This window comes from Mastacembelus armatus, chromosome 8 (genome assembly GCF_900324485.2).
Source record: "Mastacembelus armatus chromosome 8, fMasArm1.2, whole genome shotgun sequence".
NCBI classification, from domain to species: Eukaryota; Metazoa; Chordata; class Actinopteri; order Synbranchiformes; family Mastacembelidae; genus Mastacembelus; species Mastacembelus armatus.
Window position 1 is genome coordinate 19820629 of NC_046640.1, and position 17670 is coordinate 19838298.

General features: G+C 40.8%; 1 protein-coding gene across 2 annotated transcripts; it reads left to right on the forward strand.

The window, feature by feature from the left end:
- The first annotated feature begins 282 nt into the window (after positions 1–282).
- On the forward strand, positions 283–16638 carry ciita (class II, major histocompatibility complex, transactivator). Of its 2 annotated transcripts, none has more exons than XM_026325214.1 (22): positions 283–1662; positions 7028–7087; positions 7430–7468; positions 7617–7658; positions 8235–8339; positions 8541–8606; positions 9079–9126; positions 9936–10136; positions 10468–10518; positions 10707–10820; positions 10920–10976; positions 11105–11322; positions 11485–12848; positions 13132–13668; positions 14097–14276; positions 14371–14442; positions 14526–14606; positions 15018–15101; positions 15182–15265; positions 15373–15456; positions 15768–15851; positions 16044–16638. In XM_026325214.1, exons 1-22 carry the CDS (start codon positions 336–338, stop codon positions 16117–16119), a joined length of 4974 nt encoding a protein of 1657 aa, XP_026180999.1. In that variant the 5' UTR covers positions 283–335; the 3' UTR covers positions 16120–16638. The 2 variants fall into 2 exon arrangements, with proteins under 2 accessions (XP_026180999.1, XP_026181000.1); XM_026325215.2 differs by lacking the exon at positions 283–1662 and adding an exon at positions 2938–3179.
- The last annotated feature ends 1032 nt before the right edge of the window (positions 16639–17670 follow it).

Sequence of the window (17670 nt, forward strand, 5' to 3'; positions counted from 1 at the left end):
AAAAGGAACCATTAAACAAAAAGACTGATTAAAAGTGTTGCATAAGCACCTGCATTGTTTTTGTGTATATTTGAAAGACCAGCTCCCATGTTTGTGTGTAATTCTTAATAAGTCAGTGACAATGACAGGACTGCCTTTAGGTGACAAGAGCCTTACTGAAGCACATTCCCATAAGAAAGACTTCCCTTTAAATGACACAACCACCTCCCTCGATTGATGTGAACGCCTCCTGCTCAAAATGATTGTTTCCCTTACAAACAAACAAAAAAAAAAAATCATCCTTGTTCATAGCTGTCTCTTTTGCTGGACACTTCGGGGGAGTATATGTTGTCACCATGGCTCAGTTCAAGGAGGTTTTGGATGATGTGCGGCTGGCTCTCATCTGGGCTTCTCCTGCTGAGATCCAGTTGCTGCTGGAGGGTTTGGTGGAGGAGCAGATCATCTCAGAGGCATACAGCAAGAGCTTGGGTCTGCATAGACTTACTGAGGGGATCACACCTGGCTCTGTTCACAGCGGACCAGCACATAAACCAGGGACCGATGAGCTCCATCCTCAAGGATCCACCACTCACCAAAGTCAACTCAGCGAGGTGAGGGATTCTACAGGATCTAAAATCACTGAACACAGCCAGGCAAGTGTGGAGTCTTTATTATTGGTGTGTGAACACAACAATACGAGTTCCCTGCTAAAAATGCATTCACTGTATGATCACCAAATTATTCACGGAAATAACCCTAAAGATATTCAGGCATTGAGGAGGGAACCTGCAATAGACAGACGCTACCTCACCCAGAAGATTGTGTGTTCACCGATGATCTGTGATGTTGAAATGATAGAATTGCTGAGCTGTGCAGAATCAATGCAGAAGCTAGTAAGTGATAATGAAAGAATTGATGAGGGGAATTCAGAGGATGAGAAGGAGTGGTTAGAGGAGGTGGCTAGAAGAATAGCTGTCCCTCTATGGCAGCACTGGGACAGAGGACGGAGGATGTTACTGCCTCTGGTTCCTTTTATGACAGCTGGCTGTACAACAAGTGAAAACATAGTGACGGACAGTGAAGCACCATGCCCTGTTTTGAATATGGAAAACGAGACAGAGCTTGCAATTGCCTGCAGAACACTGGATTTGTGCACAGTTGATTTTAAGGAGTTAGAGTTTACAGGAACAGGTTTCACACTGGATGCAGAAGGAGCCACTGACACACCAGAAGGCCTCCATCTCTCTACACTTGACAGTATGGTGACGGCTGGATTGAACACACATCATTTTAATTTCTCAGAAGCAGCAGGATGCCCCTCACCTGTTGAAGTCTCTGCAGCAGCAGACACAGACATTAACTTTACAGACATGCTAGAAGGCCAACTCGGTGGCTGCTGGGTAGCTGACGGGACAACACGCACACCAGATGACCTGTTTAGTCTGACTGAAAAAGCACAATGTGGCACCAGTGCTGGACTTACAGATGTTGCAGATTTACTTTCTCCTTGCACACCAGCAGACATGTGTACTGTTGCACAAAATAACTTGTTACACCATGACATGACATTAGGTTTTAGAGAAAATGTTTCCAGGTCCACCTATGATCCAGCAACATGCAGCAGTGATGGCTTAACAGATTTCTATGAGAACAAAGATGCTGAGAGAGTGGATTCACCCTGGGGTAAGTTTGCACTTTAATAATAATTAAATCAAATGCATATCAAATGCATATTCTGTTCTGTTTTCTGTTCCACATTTTCTTGACATGAATTTGAGGATAGAGTAATACGGTCACAGCCTTCATTTTATGGAGGAAACATCTTTTCTTTTCAAGAATTCAGGTGCTTTCCATTTTCTGTTTTTTCGTTTTGTAATGAAAGTCTGCTCTATTGTCTGTGCCAGGTTTTTCATTCACTGCAAGTCGATCCCATACACAAACTGGTTTGTAGCCAGGGTGTGCCTAACTTTTAGTTTCATTTTGATTTGTCTTACTGGCTGAAAAAAAATACACAGGATACCACTGCTCTACTGGTTGTGCATGTTGTGTTGGTGGAAAACTGTACACTGCAGTACAGAGCCAGAACTGACTTTGTCATGGTAGACAGCAAGAATCTTTAGAGTTTACTGTACTGAATCACAAAGCTGGAGTTTCCCTTTCCTGCATATTTGTGTGACATTTACCTAATCATTTAATCACACTTATGTAAATGTTGTTACAGCTTAAACAGCTTAATCAGCACAGGGTGTGTGTTATATTGTTGATGTTACAAAGGAAAAAAGATGACAGGCTGAGTTGACTTATTAGGAATGGACCTCTGTGTGTTTTTATTTGTACATACACACCTGTTGTTTAAAGCCAGTGTGTTTTATAACCAGGTTGAAAAACAGGTCTTCATGGTATGATCATTTGATACAGTATGTGTGACAGCACGATACAAAGCAGGTGGATTTCCTGATTGGCACTGATAAACAGGTCGATCAGGTACTTTCCACTGACCAAAACTGTCCTGGTTTATAAAAACCAGGCATATAAACATCAGGTAGAAACAGGTGCTGGTTGCATTCAGATGTGTGTGTCTGCCTACACTTTTGGTTTCGTGTCCCCCTTGGGTCTCCAAGAGATTACAGCAGGATTCGGCTACAATTAAGGGAAAATGAAATAAACAAGCAGTTTAAGGACCAGAGCAGCATTTTTCTTTGCTTTAGTTTCAACTCTGGCTGCAGATTCCTGTGATTTAAAGCAACTTGTTTCATAGACTTTGGCACTGCTGTATAGTTCAGTAGTCTGCACACACATTCACACTCTTTACTATGTATTTACAGGATATGGTTATATTGGTACGGTACAGTAACCTATTTATATTTTAGCTTTGACTTCCCTTTTTCACTAAATATGTGTATCACCTAAAGTGTGATGTATGAACTGTGTTTAGTAAAACCAGCACTGATGTTTGGTCCTCTATCGTGTCGCCTTCTCTCTGGCATCTGCCTTTGTTTGGCGTCTGTACAGGCGCAATCAGGCAAAGTGAAAGTAAAAGAAGTTTGTTGTTGGACCAGGCAGGTTACGCACAGAGGAGAGTCAGGTCATCTAAGGATACATGCATCTGTTGATGCAACTTATAGTATCTGGGAGTTTATCGTTCTGGCAATATCGATCGGGACCTCTTTGGACCTGAGAATCATCCACGGAGGCTGCAGGTAATTCTTATCCGGGCTCTGGTGGGACAGGATGGGCGCGTTTATCAAAGTGCGCAGGAACACAAAGGAAAAATCTCGGTAGAGTTTGTAATGTATAGACTGATTTAGTAATGTGTAACTCATATAGCCTTGATTAGTTTTGTTGACACTGGTTAAAGATTTGCCCCTGCGTCATCATCTGGTTTACATTTAAATGTTTGTATAAATGTTTTTGACTGACTGATATTTTTCTGCCCTTAATTACTTCGACTACTCCAAAAATATGCGCAGATTATATTAACTGGCATTTTACTTGTATGGTTTAACTGTGGCGTTTTGTAGAAAATCAAACCCTAAATGATCAGATATTATACTGAAAGTCTATTGCGCGTGTGCAACATGGCTACACGCGCTTTACCCAGCAACGCATCCCCCCCCGTGTGAAATGCAACAGCGCACGAGTATGAACGACTGTTGACAGTGGAGATAGTGAAAGCATGGGTTTCTGGGGGGACTTCCAGGGACCCAAAGAGCAAGTGATTTCATGAGTTATATTTTTTGCCAAGTAATTAATGCAACAATTGGCCTGTACAGTTTTGTGTGTATGTAGCAAATGATGCAGACACAGGTTCATGATCAGGTTTAGCCATATGTAAGATTTTCTTTGTTTTGTGGCAGTTGTCTCGTCAAAACTCAATTGATTCTCTTATTGAAGTTTTTAATAGGCATGTGTCATCATAGTGTCAGGCCAGATGTCAAGTTCCTCATTACAGAAGAGGATTAAGGCCACTATAAATGACGTTAGAACCAGAAGAAAGTTAGAAAGTTAGAACACAAAGGTCTTCCTCATAGCTGTGGCCATTTTGCTTTTCAGGCTGTCAGATGATAGCCCACTGTCACTACAGCATTTTGATAACTTGCTTAACGAACTGGTTTATACTAAAGCCTTGTTGGTTTATGCATTAGTCGTTTTTAAGACGACGGCTTGGTTGAAAGTCCACAGTGGTTCTGTCCAGGTTTACTGGTGAGTTTTATTTAGACTGGGTGTGTGGGGAGTTTGTCCTTGTTGCACATTCAAGGGTCATGATTTCAGATTAACCAGGCAATAAATGAATAACCACAACCTGCTGCCATGGTGTAACCTGAGAAGACATTGATATGCCTGCCAATTGATTAAGGAAGTATAGGAAATATTCTGCTGCCCTCTGCATCCCAGACGTAGCTCGAACCTCAGGCCAGATACTTTCAGATTTTGCACATATTTATCAAATGGAGCCCCTAAATCATTCTGAGTTTTATGGTCTTGGCAAAGGATGGAGAGGCAGCTCACTAGATAGTCACATGCCAACCATGAAGCTAACAGACATAAAGTGCACTCCTTTGCTGTTCTGCTGTAGTTCATTCATCCTGCTGAGCTACAGCACTATGTCACAACGTCTACACCTTGGGCTGCCTGTTTTCACACCTCTGCTAAACTGGGTCATCAGGCAGTTTAGTGTTTTGTTATAAGCCAAGGAGTCATCAGCCGGAAAAATTAGATGTCAATACAGGCTGTGAGAACTCATTCTGAAGAGCTTTATTCCAATGATACAAACACATGGGTGTGACTTAAAGAATGCATCACATGGGAAGATTTGTGTTTGTTTGAGGAGTGGCTGGCTGTCAAATGGTCTGTCTTCAAAAAAGGTCGGGTGGACATGCAATTATAGAGACCAGGCTTTTCCCAGCATGCACTGGGTGAAAAACAAAACCCTGCACATTCTTGTCCGATGTGTTTTAATGTTTAGAACAGAAGACTTTTCAATCATGTTAGCTTGGCCTCAGTGCTTACCCCAAACAGGCAGATTCACACTGATGAATGAAGCTGATCTGTGTTGTGTGCCATGTACTGAGTGCTGTGAAGTGTTTTACGTGTGTGGCGTATACTGTTAGCAGCAGTGGAACTGTGATGAGCAAAGTTTCTTTCCAGTTTTCTGGTTCCAAGCTGCTTTTGCATAGCAAATGTAGCTTCAGTTCAAATGCAGTTCATCATGTGCAGTCTTTTTGTGTGGCTTTCATAACATACCAGTGTTGTCACACACATATGCATGCATTATAAATCCATCCATCCATCCATCCATCCTCTGTACCCGCTTTTTCCTGAAAGCCAGGGTCACGGGGATCTGCTGGAGCCTATCCCAGCTCTCTTTGGGTGAAAGGCAGGGGTACACCCTGGACAGGTCACCAGTCCATCACAGGGCCACATAGAGACACACAAAGACAGACAACCTCTCACACTCACACTCACTCCTACGGGCAATTTAGATTCACCAATCAACCTAACATGCATGTTTTTGGACTGTGGGAGGAAACCGGAGTACCCGGAGTAAACCCACGCAAGCACAGGGAGTGCGTTATAAATTAAAAATAAATTATATCAAAAATAGTTGTTGTAGAATATGGCGCAACATTGGCTGTCACTTTGTTTACACTTTTCTTTCCTTCATTCATTTCTTCAGCAGCTGACATTGGGCGTCAGGGACTGACACATAAAGACAGACAAACACTCACATTCACACCTACACATAATTTAGAGTCACCAATCCACCTAAGCCCAAACTGCATGTCTTCGGACTGTGTTATTGGCATTTTATCCCTTCGTTAGAAAGCTTTGCAGTCAGGCAGTCCAAGTTGCCCTCAAACTATGCAGTTCCTAGTGTTGTTGTTGGCACCCTAACAAGAGTTAGCAAGTGAAGTATGATCAGAATGTATACGAGTTCTTTCCCTTCCTTTTTACTTTATCTTTCTAGCCTCTATCTCAAGGTTGACTTTTGTCCTGTGTTGTCAGCTAGATAACAATAACTGTACTGTAGGTAATCACTTCACCACAGAGAGGTCAACCAACAAACAAGTATCGAATATTATAATCCGGGGTCTTAACGTCACAGTGAAGTTTCATAAGTGACAGCTGTAAGGTACTCCTACTTGCAAAGAAAAAAGGAACTGTATTAATGGTATTTGTTTTGGTGGAAAGTTTGATATGCATGATTTAGAACAGGCATGAAGATGTTCCTCTGTTGTAGTATGAAAAGTTTTAGTCTTCTTCCATTTCTTAGGGGTCTTTTGTTGGCTTTTTTTTTTTTTACTGTGCATCTTCTTGTGTACATTTTTCAATAATATTGTGTTTTTGTTTTTATATGTTATTTTTCACAGGGATTCAGTCTGAATTCTTTTTGTTTTCATTTAAGGCAGTGTCTAATATACTATAATGGGGGATATTTAATATTTCATACTAATGAAAGTAGAATAGAGTTCTATATTGTGATGTCTTTTGAGTCTATGTGTTCACATTAGAATTGACCTTGGCACTTTAAGACAAAGTGAAAACAGAGGAAGTCAATTTATTTGAATAGCACATTAGAAAACACATAAACTCAATGTTTTTACGTTCAAATCTACTGCAACAAGTAACAGCAAATGCAATAAAATGCAACAATAATAAAGAAAGCAAAGCAAACAAGAAATACAAAACATACCAATACCGAAACATACCACACACAACGACAGTGAAAAGCTCCACAATGTACAATGAGATGTCTTTCAGAGGATTGCATTTAGCTCATGGGTTTACTTTAGACAAACAACCAATGAGGAAATTCTCTTATTTTACATGGGAGCATGTGCAAAGCTTGATAACAGAAAATTGTCATAGTGGCAATGACACAGCCACATATTTGTCTGATGCTATCTCATTGGTGACACATTTGAGCTGATCAATACACTCAAGTTGTGAAGTGACCATCAAATTGGTATTTGAGCCACTATAAAATATAAATCAGTTAATGTTTATGTTCCTTAATGTATTTGTGTCTGTGTGTGTCTGCTATCAGGTGCAAAGATGCAGGACGTGAATCAGGATCCATTTTTCTGTGAATTCGGAGATCTACCAGGTTAGTATCACTAACCCCTCCTGACTGGAAAGGAGCTCTGCAGAATGGTTCTCCATGAATCAACATACTGATTAGGTGGAAAGTCACTGCAGTTTGCTGAATAAAACTACTTGAACTTTTTGGTGCTAACTGAAAAAATCTCCTTGCTAATTGGTTGAGCCCATTAAGAAACATTGTATTTAAGAAAAAGTTGCATTATTTGACAGCAACACCAGAAAATGACGTGCAGGTCCAATCATTTCTAACATTTTGGTGGTTCACTAGTGGCAGAGAGAATAAGTGATGGGAAAAGTAACTGTTAAAGGATGTGTTTTCTACTAATCCTCATTTTTTCTGTTTTAGAAGATCTATCTGAATTCCTGAATGATGATTTCCAAATGGGTAAGTTACAAACAAACCTACCTGCATGTACATTTGGATACGCTCATATACTATGCAGAAAGTGGAAAAAACACATTTAATAATGGTCTTTTATATGAACACAAAGGTGTTCTATTGTCTAATCCCCTTTATTAATTTTCTGACCTAGACCTAGATTCCTTGTTGAATTATGAGGAACCCATCAACTTCGGTGAGGATCTTTTTATTTTACAACTACTGACAGGTCCAAACATGTTTACAGAAGCAGGATCCATAATGAATAATAGATACACACATTGAAAACTGTTGATGAAGTCCACCTTTTCTAATGAGGCATGCAGTGTGGTTGTAGGTGATGTCACACTGCCAAGCTATGTAAAATATTGAAACTGCACTTAAGAACATCGCATCTCTGATTCAAGGGTACGGTTATCTTGAAAACATCCAATCTCAGCTTGTGGCACAGAGACAGATTTCCGCTTCAGCTCTTTTCTACACACTCGGTTTAGAAAAGGTCAAAAGAAAACAAAAATATGTATCAGTGAGACTCTTAAACAGATGAGTAAATAAAGATAGTACTAAAAAACGTGTTAAATATTATTTTCAAGTCACAGCTGCTCTACATTTTAATCCGAACACCACTTCCTTTTCTAACTCTTCAACACATTTAGGGGAAACTTGATTCACTGTCTTGACTTTCAGATGAGTACTGAAATTAAAGAGAACAACATGTCTTTCTGCTTACTGCTTTTCATGGACTGTTTTACTTCCTTTTTTCTGCACTCAGGTGACATGGGCATGCCGATAGAGCTGCCCAATATAGACAGCCACCAGCAGACAGAGAAGGAAAAGCTGAAAGGCACAACCAGTAACAGGAGGAAAAGACAGAGGGGTAGATATCCAGCTGCTAACTCGAACCTTCCAGCCGCAGCTCAGTGTCTGATCAGTTGTGTGTAAACTGTCCAGATCACATCTTTCCCGTATAGAGTGTTTAGGAATTCAGTCACAACATTTGCAAGTCTGAAATAATACTTCAGGTTGACTTGTTTATGTAGAAGGTTTATATGTTCTATGTATATTTTTCCCTCACCAGTTCCACGGTCACAACAGTCCAATGATGAGACCACACCATCCCGGCCAAAAAGGCAGAGAACAACAGGTGATCTCCCCAGACTGTTTGTCTGGATGTATGTTTGTTAACTGTTTATGGCACTTCGATTGTGAAGATGGGACTCTGTTAAATATATAAACTGTACGGTGTCCTCTTTCCCACCAGCCCATCTCATAGGAAATGTTTCCTTATTGTTCTTTTTTGTCACTTACCCCTTTCTATCTATCTCAGTACGGTTTGTAGTTTGTAGTTGATCATAGAGACGTATTTAAAGGAAGAGAAGCTAATGGCTGCCTGAAACAGTATGTAAATAAAATGTAAAAATCTGAAACTATACGTCGTGAAACTAGATGGTCAGCAACAATGCTACAATTCTAGCATCATGCTAAGACAGTGGTGTGGTCATACAGTTCTTTCCAATGAGAAACACAATAAGAAGCTTATGGCTATTGAAAAGGACCAATTATTACCGTTTGGTTTGGAGAATAATCTTAAGTTGGTGGTTCTTCACGTCTTGCAGGTCAACCAAAACCCAAAGAGACACAGGCAGAACCAGCTGTTACTCAGAGTAAGTGTCCACTGCTCCAGACAGTAAGACAATTTTTAATATTTTTAAAGGGGCAACAAGAAAGATTCATTTGCCACAGGAGTTAATTCAAATTCCCGACATTAAAGGGACTGAGAGAAAAGAATGATGTATCAATAGTGGCCAAATTGTTATAGTAATTCATATGTTTCTCAACTGAATGGTTACTACAGTGCACAATAAAATGTCACATTACTAATGTGCTGTGTACTGTATTACACATTACATCTGAGAGCAACGAGGCAAAGCATACGTCATACTGAAGTGGTAATATTAGACTCATCAGTGAAAGGGATGTTGGCTGGCCTTGCTTAACCCTGTTCCTTCATGGCACTGGAATGCAACTCGAGAAACAGGAAGTAAAGTTCTGAAGTTGTTAAATGGGAGGTCTAACACAAAAGAAGAACTTTTATGTAAACTTGCTTCCTCCAGATTAATTTGTTGGTTTTTAAATATTGGATTTAATAGTTGACAAAGGCTTTTTCATATAAGGCATGGATAGGTACTCATGCAGTAAACCTAGCTTAATCAGTTGTCTGTCATTAATTAAAATTTTAATGCTTAGCATAACGAGGCCCCAGCACAAAAACAAATGACACACTCTGAATGTCTATTAAACATAAGTTAAATTTATGATCTAAAACTCTCTGCAAATGCAAACACACAAATTCTCTGAAGCCTAGAAAATATATTTTTTGATAGGCTTGTTTCCTTGTTCAGGTTCCTTGTTTGATATGCTCAAGGTTAACATGTTGGTGGAGAATAACCGTGTTGTCTCTGGTCTTTTTCAGGCACTGACACAGGTTCAGATCTGAGTCCTGAAGAGAGGTTTAGCCTCTCCACCACGCCACCAAGAATCCTGCGTTTTGTTCCACACAACTTTCCATTTATCACTTTCCCAGGCACTCCAGGAGTTCAGGTTGTAAGGCTCTCCCCTCCGCTTATTAGACTTCCACTGCCCAGTACAGCTGCTACACCTACATACATTTTTGGTAAGTAAAGTGTGAGTGTGTACAGAAAATCAAAACTCATGTACAGTTTTCAATTCCCCGAAAACTGGATCATCAAGTTTGTTGTGTGACAAACACACCCATAATTAAATAGTTTGTTTGAATGTAAAATATGTGAAAACAGCTGTCTGTAATTCTGCCAGTCCTTACACAAAAAGGATTTGAAAATGTCTGATTTGAATACATTCACAAACTACTGGCTTTGTAATCTCACTGCCATACTATAAACCTGCCTTGTACGTATGTGTCCATGTATATTTTATATATATATACTGTATCAACAGTATGTGCTCTAACGATTATTTCTATATAGTCCCTGCTCCCTCACCACCCTGCACACAGCAAGTGCCACCACTGTCTCCAGGTGAGATATATGTCTAAGTCTGTGCATGTCTCTACTTTATGACCATGTATGTCAAGGTCTTGGGTATGTTGGGTATGCTTCTACATTTTTTTTTTTCATAATCAACAGTTTTACTTCTGGCTTTTAAGGAACAACATAGAAACCGTTCTCCACCAATATCTGTGTTCTTTCTCCTATTGTTCTTGTAGCGGATGGAGCGGTGGCACCAGTCCAAATGAGTTCATCCCCATCAGGATCTCTGTCAGACACTGCTAACAAAGCCATGTCTCCCCCTTGTACCGCACCACTCTCCCCGAGTAATGGTGTGTATCAATATCTGTCTCATTTCTTCCTCCTTGTGCTGCAAATGACTCTGTAGAGGTGCTGCCATGTTACAAATATCATGTCTTGTTGTATTTCAGAGCTGTCATCTAAAGATTTACCTCTTCCTCAGTCTCCCACTGTCATTGATATTCCACGTGAGTTACCACATGGTGTATATATATATATATATATATACTACTCTCCTCTGCCTTAGTCTAATATTTCTTTTATGTACAAATCATCTTTTGTGGAGATCCAGCTTCATATTGAGTATTTTTTTCAGAGGCTGTAAAAGACTATATTCAGGAAGCTAAAGCCCACATGAGTCAAGCCTGTCAAGTTCTAGAAGAGGGCCTTAACCTGACCGCCAATTATGTGGATATGCAAGTGAGTCAGAGGGAGATTTTCCGCTCAGGAAAAAGCGCAACTAAATGCCTGGACAAAGAGCTAGTCAACATGGGAGATACAGATCAGAAAAAAAGCTTGTTGGGGCAGAGTCAGGTATGAGTATCACTTTTAAATTACTGATATGCTTTCTGAACACAGTCAAATTAAAAACTATTGTATTAAGCTAAGTCTTTTAACTGTTTATGTGACTTACATTTAGTAAACATTGCTGGAATCACTGGCTGCAACTCAACTATTACATTATCTTTCTCTCAGATCTTTGAAGACTCAAATGGAGACAAACCCAAACGCTACATTTTGCTACTTGGAAATGCAGGCATGGGGAAAACCACCCTGATCAGGAAGCTGTGTTTTGATTGGTCCAGAGACTGTGTCCCACAGTTTGACTTTGTCTTCCTATTAGATGGCAAAGCACTTAGCTTAACAGAGGCGACCTACAACCTTCAGACCCTCCTATTAAACCTCTCCTCCTTTGCCCCCTCCTGCACGGACCCTGAGGCAGTGTACGCTCAAATCCTTGCGGACCCTAAGCGTGTGCTCATCATCTTTGATGGGTTTGATGAGTTGCGGGACTATGAAATTTTGCTCCAGACTCAAGAAAAGGACTTGACTGCATCATTGCAGAAAAACAGTAAGGCTCAAAACTACACAGTGAAACGCTTGTACTCTGCCATCCTTCAGAGGGTTCTCCTTCCAGGCTGCACTCTCCTGCTCTCTACACGGCCGAGAGGCACCGCCAGCCAACTACTGCGGAGGGTGGACAGCTTTCTGGAGCTGTGTGGCTTTACCCCCACAGATGTAGAGACATACTTGTCCCAGTACTTCACTGATCCTGATGTCAAGGCGTCTGCTTTGGACTGCTTAAAAAATTGCAGCTATCTAAACCTCCTCTGCTGGAACCCCGGACTATGTCGGCTGGTGTGTTTGGTTTTAGAACAGTCCAAAGGTTCAGTGGATTTACCAAGAACTTTAACTGGGCTCTGTCATCAAGTGCTTTGCATAAAAATGAAAAAGGACTGTAAGAGCACACACTCACAGGCTGAAGTTCAAACACAAATATCCCTGAAATCTGTAGAAACCGAGACGCAAATTTCAAAAAGTACTCAGCTCAAGAAGTGTCACAGAAATACCCAGACCAAATCCAGAGCACAGCGTCACGCTCGCTCTCACACCCAAAGAGCGAGGAGGTCAAAAGAGCGGGAAGAGGAGGTATACGAAATGGATGAAGAGGAGATAAAGAGTGTTGACAGCGACTTTGCTAGAACAGAAGACAGAGAGTTGCTGTTACAGCTGAGTGCTTTGGCCTGGGAAGGTGTCAAAGCCAACTCCTCAATCGTTCCTACAGCCACATCTGCCAAACTCAAAGCATTTGGTCTCAGGAAAGGACTTTTCCTTTCTCACCCCCTGGGGACAAAGCCAGATATGAAAGAGGAAAGAGGAAGGCAGGACAGAGAAGAAATGGGAGGAGTGGAGGAGAAAGGAGTGGAAACAGAGGAACGTCAGAGAGTGAAAAGAACTGATAGCAGTGATGATCTCATCATCTGCCATCATCGCATCATGTTGTGGGCGAACCCTTTCCTGCAGAGTTACTTGGCAGGAGCCCATCTGTCCTTGTCAAGGTAAAGATTTGGAGTTTATCAGGCAAAAATAATTTGCTTCAGTGTTTATATTAGAATAGCAGAATGGATACAAAATAAATTATTAGTTGACCACTAACATTAATAGGAGAGTTTGATGTCAAAGTGAATATCACTTTTAAGCTGGCATTGAATCTCCAATGTCTTTTGTTTGAGTAAAATGAAAGAGTATATCCTATTCCACTCCAAGACTCTTTTCTCTTTTACTTTCAATGCCCTACCCTGTCTGAATTCACTGAATCACTCTCACTTTCTGGTTCCCTAGGACTGTATCAGACCGTAACTTTCTCCAGACCCTGCCTTTCCAGTCAGGTCCAAAGGGACGCCGACGACCTCAAAGAGAGGAGCTCGAGCTAACGCAGAGATTTGCCGTCGGCCTGCTGTTCCACAAGAGAACGGAGCTGCACAGGCTTCACTCACACCCAGATACAGCTTTCAGAGATATGCTGATCAGCAAGCAGACGTTAGTAAAAAAACACCTTGAAGGTCTTTCCCACAGTGACCTAACAGCTGCCCAAATCCTTGAGGCGTGTCACTATGTTTATGAGGCAAGTTTGACTCATGCCGACGGCAGCAGAGACAGTGGCAGCACACATCTAGTTACGCACCTGGCAGTGCATCTTCCAGAAGTGCTGACATTTCATGGAGTTCCACTCAACCCACCGGATGTATTCACTGTGCAGAACGTTCTCAGAACAGGTGCAGCAAAAGGGAGAAGTTTCTGTTTGGATCTGGAGGATTCTGGGATTCGTGTTTCTGGACTTAGAGCTCTGGTGGGGCTCAGCAATATCAACACATACAGGTACTGATTACAGTCCAGATCTCAAACAGCTGCTTGGAGATTGCTAACCTCCCAAAACTACAATTTTCCAATCATAGCCTAACAATCCTGACAAAGCAGGCATGCTAAGCTTGGTTATTGGTGTAAAAAAGTAGGAAAGGTGTAAAACGTCAGATGGAGACTCACTTTATGGAGCTAATATTATCATAATTACAGTAGTTACATGTAGCTACAACTGAAGATAATACTGTTTTGAGCTACTTCTGTCTGAAATGAAGTGCAAATCATTTTAAAAATCTGTGTAAAATTTGCAAAGCAAAGTGCCTGCAAGAAAGAAAAGATTGATAGTTGTAGCTGTAACTGTTAAGGGGGAGGACGTTAACAAACATCCCGTATTTCATATCAAGTGCTCTGATTCTCTCAAATTGAACCTCTGGGTGTCTCCCTAGGGCGTGCATTGCTGATGTTATCGCCCTGTGGGAGCAGCTAGAGCAGAGTGATGAGGAAGGTCAACTAGAAGGGGCAGTGTCCAAATTCAAGATTCACCCTCTAAAAGCGACACAGGTGTGTCACATAGAGCACCTGGCAAAGCTGGTGAACATACATGTGCACAGGAAACTGTCAGATAGGTATGACACCACACAACCCCCATACACAGACAGACTGATACACTCAAATATACTTCCCAGTGTGCAACCTTCCTCTGTCTGTGTTTACCTGAAGTTCCAGTCGATCAGACACCATCCTGGCAGAGGGAGTACCGGCTGTCAAACAGCTACATAAGCTGGAGTTTGCGTGAGTAATGCTGACATTTGGCAGAATGATGATGACGACGACGAGGATGATGATGATGATGATGATGATGTCTCTCTCTCTAGGCTTGGTCCAGAGAAAGGACCTCTCGGTCTTCCCAAGCTGTGGGAGCTGCTGTCAGGTCTACAGAATCTACAGCACTTAGAGTATGTGTACACTCCACTTCTAGTTCTCTCTAAATGCATCTTCCTCTCTGTTTATGTCTGTGTTTCCTGAGGGTGGCACTGTGGTTCAGTGGTTGCCCTCACAGCAAAATTCAGGGTTTGAATCCCATTTGACCTCGGTGTCTTTTGGTGTGGAGCTTGCATGTTCTCCCCGTGTCTGCATGGGTTTTCTTTGGGTACTCTCCCACAGTCCAAAGACTGGGTTTGAATACGTGTGTGTGAATGTTTGTCTGTCTCTATGTGTCGGCCCTGTGGTTCACCCCGGCAATCTGTCCCCGGATGTACACCACCTCTTGTCCAATGTTGGGTGGCATCGGCTCCATCGCCCCCCTGGATAAGTGGAAGATAATTGATGTGTTTTCAGTGTCTAACAGCTGCTTTCTCATCCTTTAGTCTAGAGAACAGTAAGATAGGGGACAAAGGAGCAGAGAAACTGTCCAGTGCTTTAGCCTCACTTGGTTCTCTGGAGATACTCAAGTGAGTACAATACTACAACATAGTAAGATCTTTAGTATGTATGTTAAACTAAGTTTAAGCATCCTCCCTCTGCTTTGCAGTCTGTCCCAGAATAGTATCGGAGATGTTGGGGTGAAGAAACTCACAAAGGCGTTAACAGATCTTCCCAAATTGCACTGTTTAAGGTAGAAAATTTACACACACACACACACTCATACTATAATAACCACAATGGCATATTATGTAAACCCACAGAGTTTCACTTCCCTATCGTTCCCTTTGTTTTTTCCAGTCTCTATAGCAATGTTATTTCTGACGAAGGGGCAGAGAGTCTAGCAGCTGTTCTCCCACACATGGCTTCTCTCACTGATCTGGAGTAAGTCAAACTATCTCACATGTTCCGTTAGATGATGACACTAATAACGACAGCTGTGTGTAATCATGCATGTCATATGTGTTTGCGTGCCGTCACAACTCATATCTGAGTGCATTTGCATTCCATGAAATACAGAAAAAAGTAATTCATAAAACTGTTCATTAAACATTCAGGGCACTAGGAATTTAAATACTGAAGAATAACCAATGAAACATCATCATATGCAAGTGGTTTCAGTGATGTGTGGAGAGATCTGTAGAAATTTCAGAAGGGAAAGTTCATCTCTAAACTTGTTCTATTCTGTTTAACAGTGTGGCATATAACAAGCTGACAGATGTTGGTGCAAAGAGCCTCGGAGCCAGTCTCCGAAACTGTCAAAAAATTAAAACTCTGAGGTGAGAAAATTTGCATCTGTGTGAGTGTGTGATTATAGTTGGGTTTCTTTGTCTCTTTTAAAGCAGGTGTGTAATTGCTCCACATCCAAAACCTAATTTAATTTCCTCTGATGTCATATTACTTCATTCATTTTATACCTTTACCCAAATGTCTGTGCTCTCCACCTCATTCCTTCTTTCGTCTGATCTCAGGATGTGGAATCAGTGTATACCATATGGAGCACTTGAGAGACTCCAGCATCAGGATAGCCGCATCCTTTGTAACTAGAACAAAACCTCTTTTCTACAGGCTACTACTTATCATGCTTCTCGTGTATAGATGTTTACACTACACAATGCATTGTCTAAATCATGTAACAGGAGGTTCCATCAGGACCATTGAAAATGGGAGAAAGAATGCACTAAAAGAAAGTGGACATGAAAAACAATTTGCTGCTTTGTCTAGAATAATCCTTCAGTAGTAGACAGTATATACACAATACTCTGTGTGTGTATGAGTGTCTGGTGGTGCTTCGCATGTTTGCACTATGATATTATTTGTTTTTTATGTTCCACTGGGCCAGTTATGAACATGTTTTCTGTCTGATGTTGTGTTAATTGTATACTTTGCTGTATTTTTTGCATTTGTGTTTTTGTATTTTTGTATTTTTGTTTTTTTATTTTTGTAGCTGTAAAATATTTATTGCTTAAAATTCATCTGGCACTGGTTAAATGTTCTGTTCTGATGTATTTCACATGTTTACTGAATTCATCAGTTTATTAAAAGCTGCTTTTCACTTCCTTCCCACCAGGTTTTGGTTCTCTATTTTGATGCCATCTGACCTTTGGCGGTCATGTGTTGTCTGCAGTTCCCTGAATTTGACTGTATTACTTGTTATAGATGGTACAGAATAAGAGTAGATTTTTCCTATAGCAAAGTAGGAGGGGACTCTACATCTTACTGGTGTGTCTTATGATTTAAATTACCCTTAAATGTGAATTTTACACATTGCTCTAGGTTTAGTTTTCTCATGACGCACAGTCCTATTCACCATGTTTACAGTTCTATAATGTGTCACTGAGGGTCTGAAAAATAAATATTTACACCTGACGACCACAATTTTCAGCACAAAACCAGTTTCAAAGTGGCGGATTTATAAGACACATTGATCTAACAGGGAGGCTGTTGACATGAATTACGGTGAATGTAGGATCTAGTGTTTTAGGGACTTTGCACATTCTTAAAAAGTCTAGGTACCTGAGCCTCTGATGCTTGGATTTTTGTTGTAAATCTATGAAAATGCAAAACTAAATCACTAAAGATCATTTCACAGTACGATTAAACAAAATAAATATATCACTTATCAGCTCAAACATCAGAGAATCCCAGGTAGATTTTTTACATTTGCCAAGTACATCATGAATATGAGACTCTATCAAGGTTTTTTTTTCTCAATGTTGCTGCTTAATTCAAGAATAAAGATTTTGATTTGACCAAATCTGCCACCTTACACAGAAGCAGCACATCCAGACTGGAGGTCCAGACACAGGTTTTATTTATATTTTTACTTTGTCTTTTGTCTTTTTGCCATTGACATGTCTGTGGTCATTTTGCATCTCTGTGATTGTTTTGTTCCATGGGCATTTTTGTGTGTTTGTGGTCGTGTGTCTGGATGTATTGTCTCTCAGTGGTGCTTTTGTCTCTTTCTGGTCATTTTGAGTCTTTGTATTTGTTTTGAGCTTCTTCTTTGTGGTCTTGTTTCTTTTGGGTATTTTTGTTCTCTCATACCTCTTTCTGGGATATGAACATATGGCTGCTGTTGAGACAATTAGACCTTGT

What these genes read in the sequence shown, in the direction of transcription:
- ciita (XM_026325214.1), top strand. Translation starts at nt 336, where the DNA reads ATGGCTCAGTTCAAGGAGGTTTTGGATGATGTGCGGCTGGCTCTCATC. An exon ending in TGAATTCGGAGATCTACCAG is followed by an intron (nt 7,088 to 7,429) that starts GTTAGTATCACT and finishes TTTCTGTTTTAG; the next exon opens with AAGATCTATCTGAATTCCTG. An exon ending in CAGAATCTACAGCACTTAGA is followed by an intron (nt 14,607 to 15,017) that starts GTATGTGTACAC and finishes CTCATCCTTTAG; the next exon opens with TCTAGAGAACAGTAAGATAG.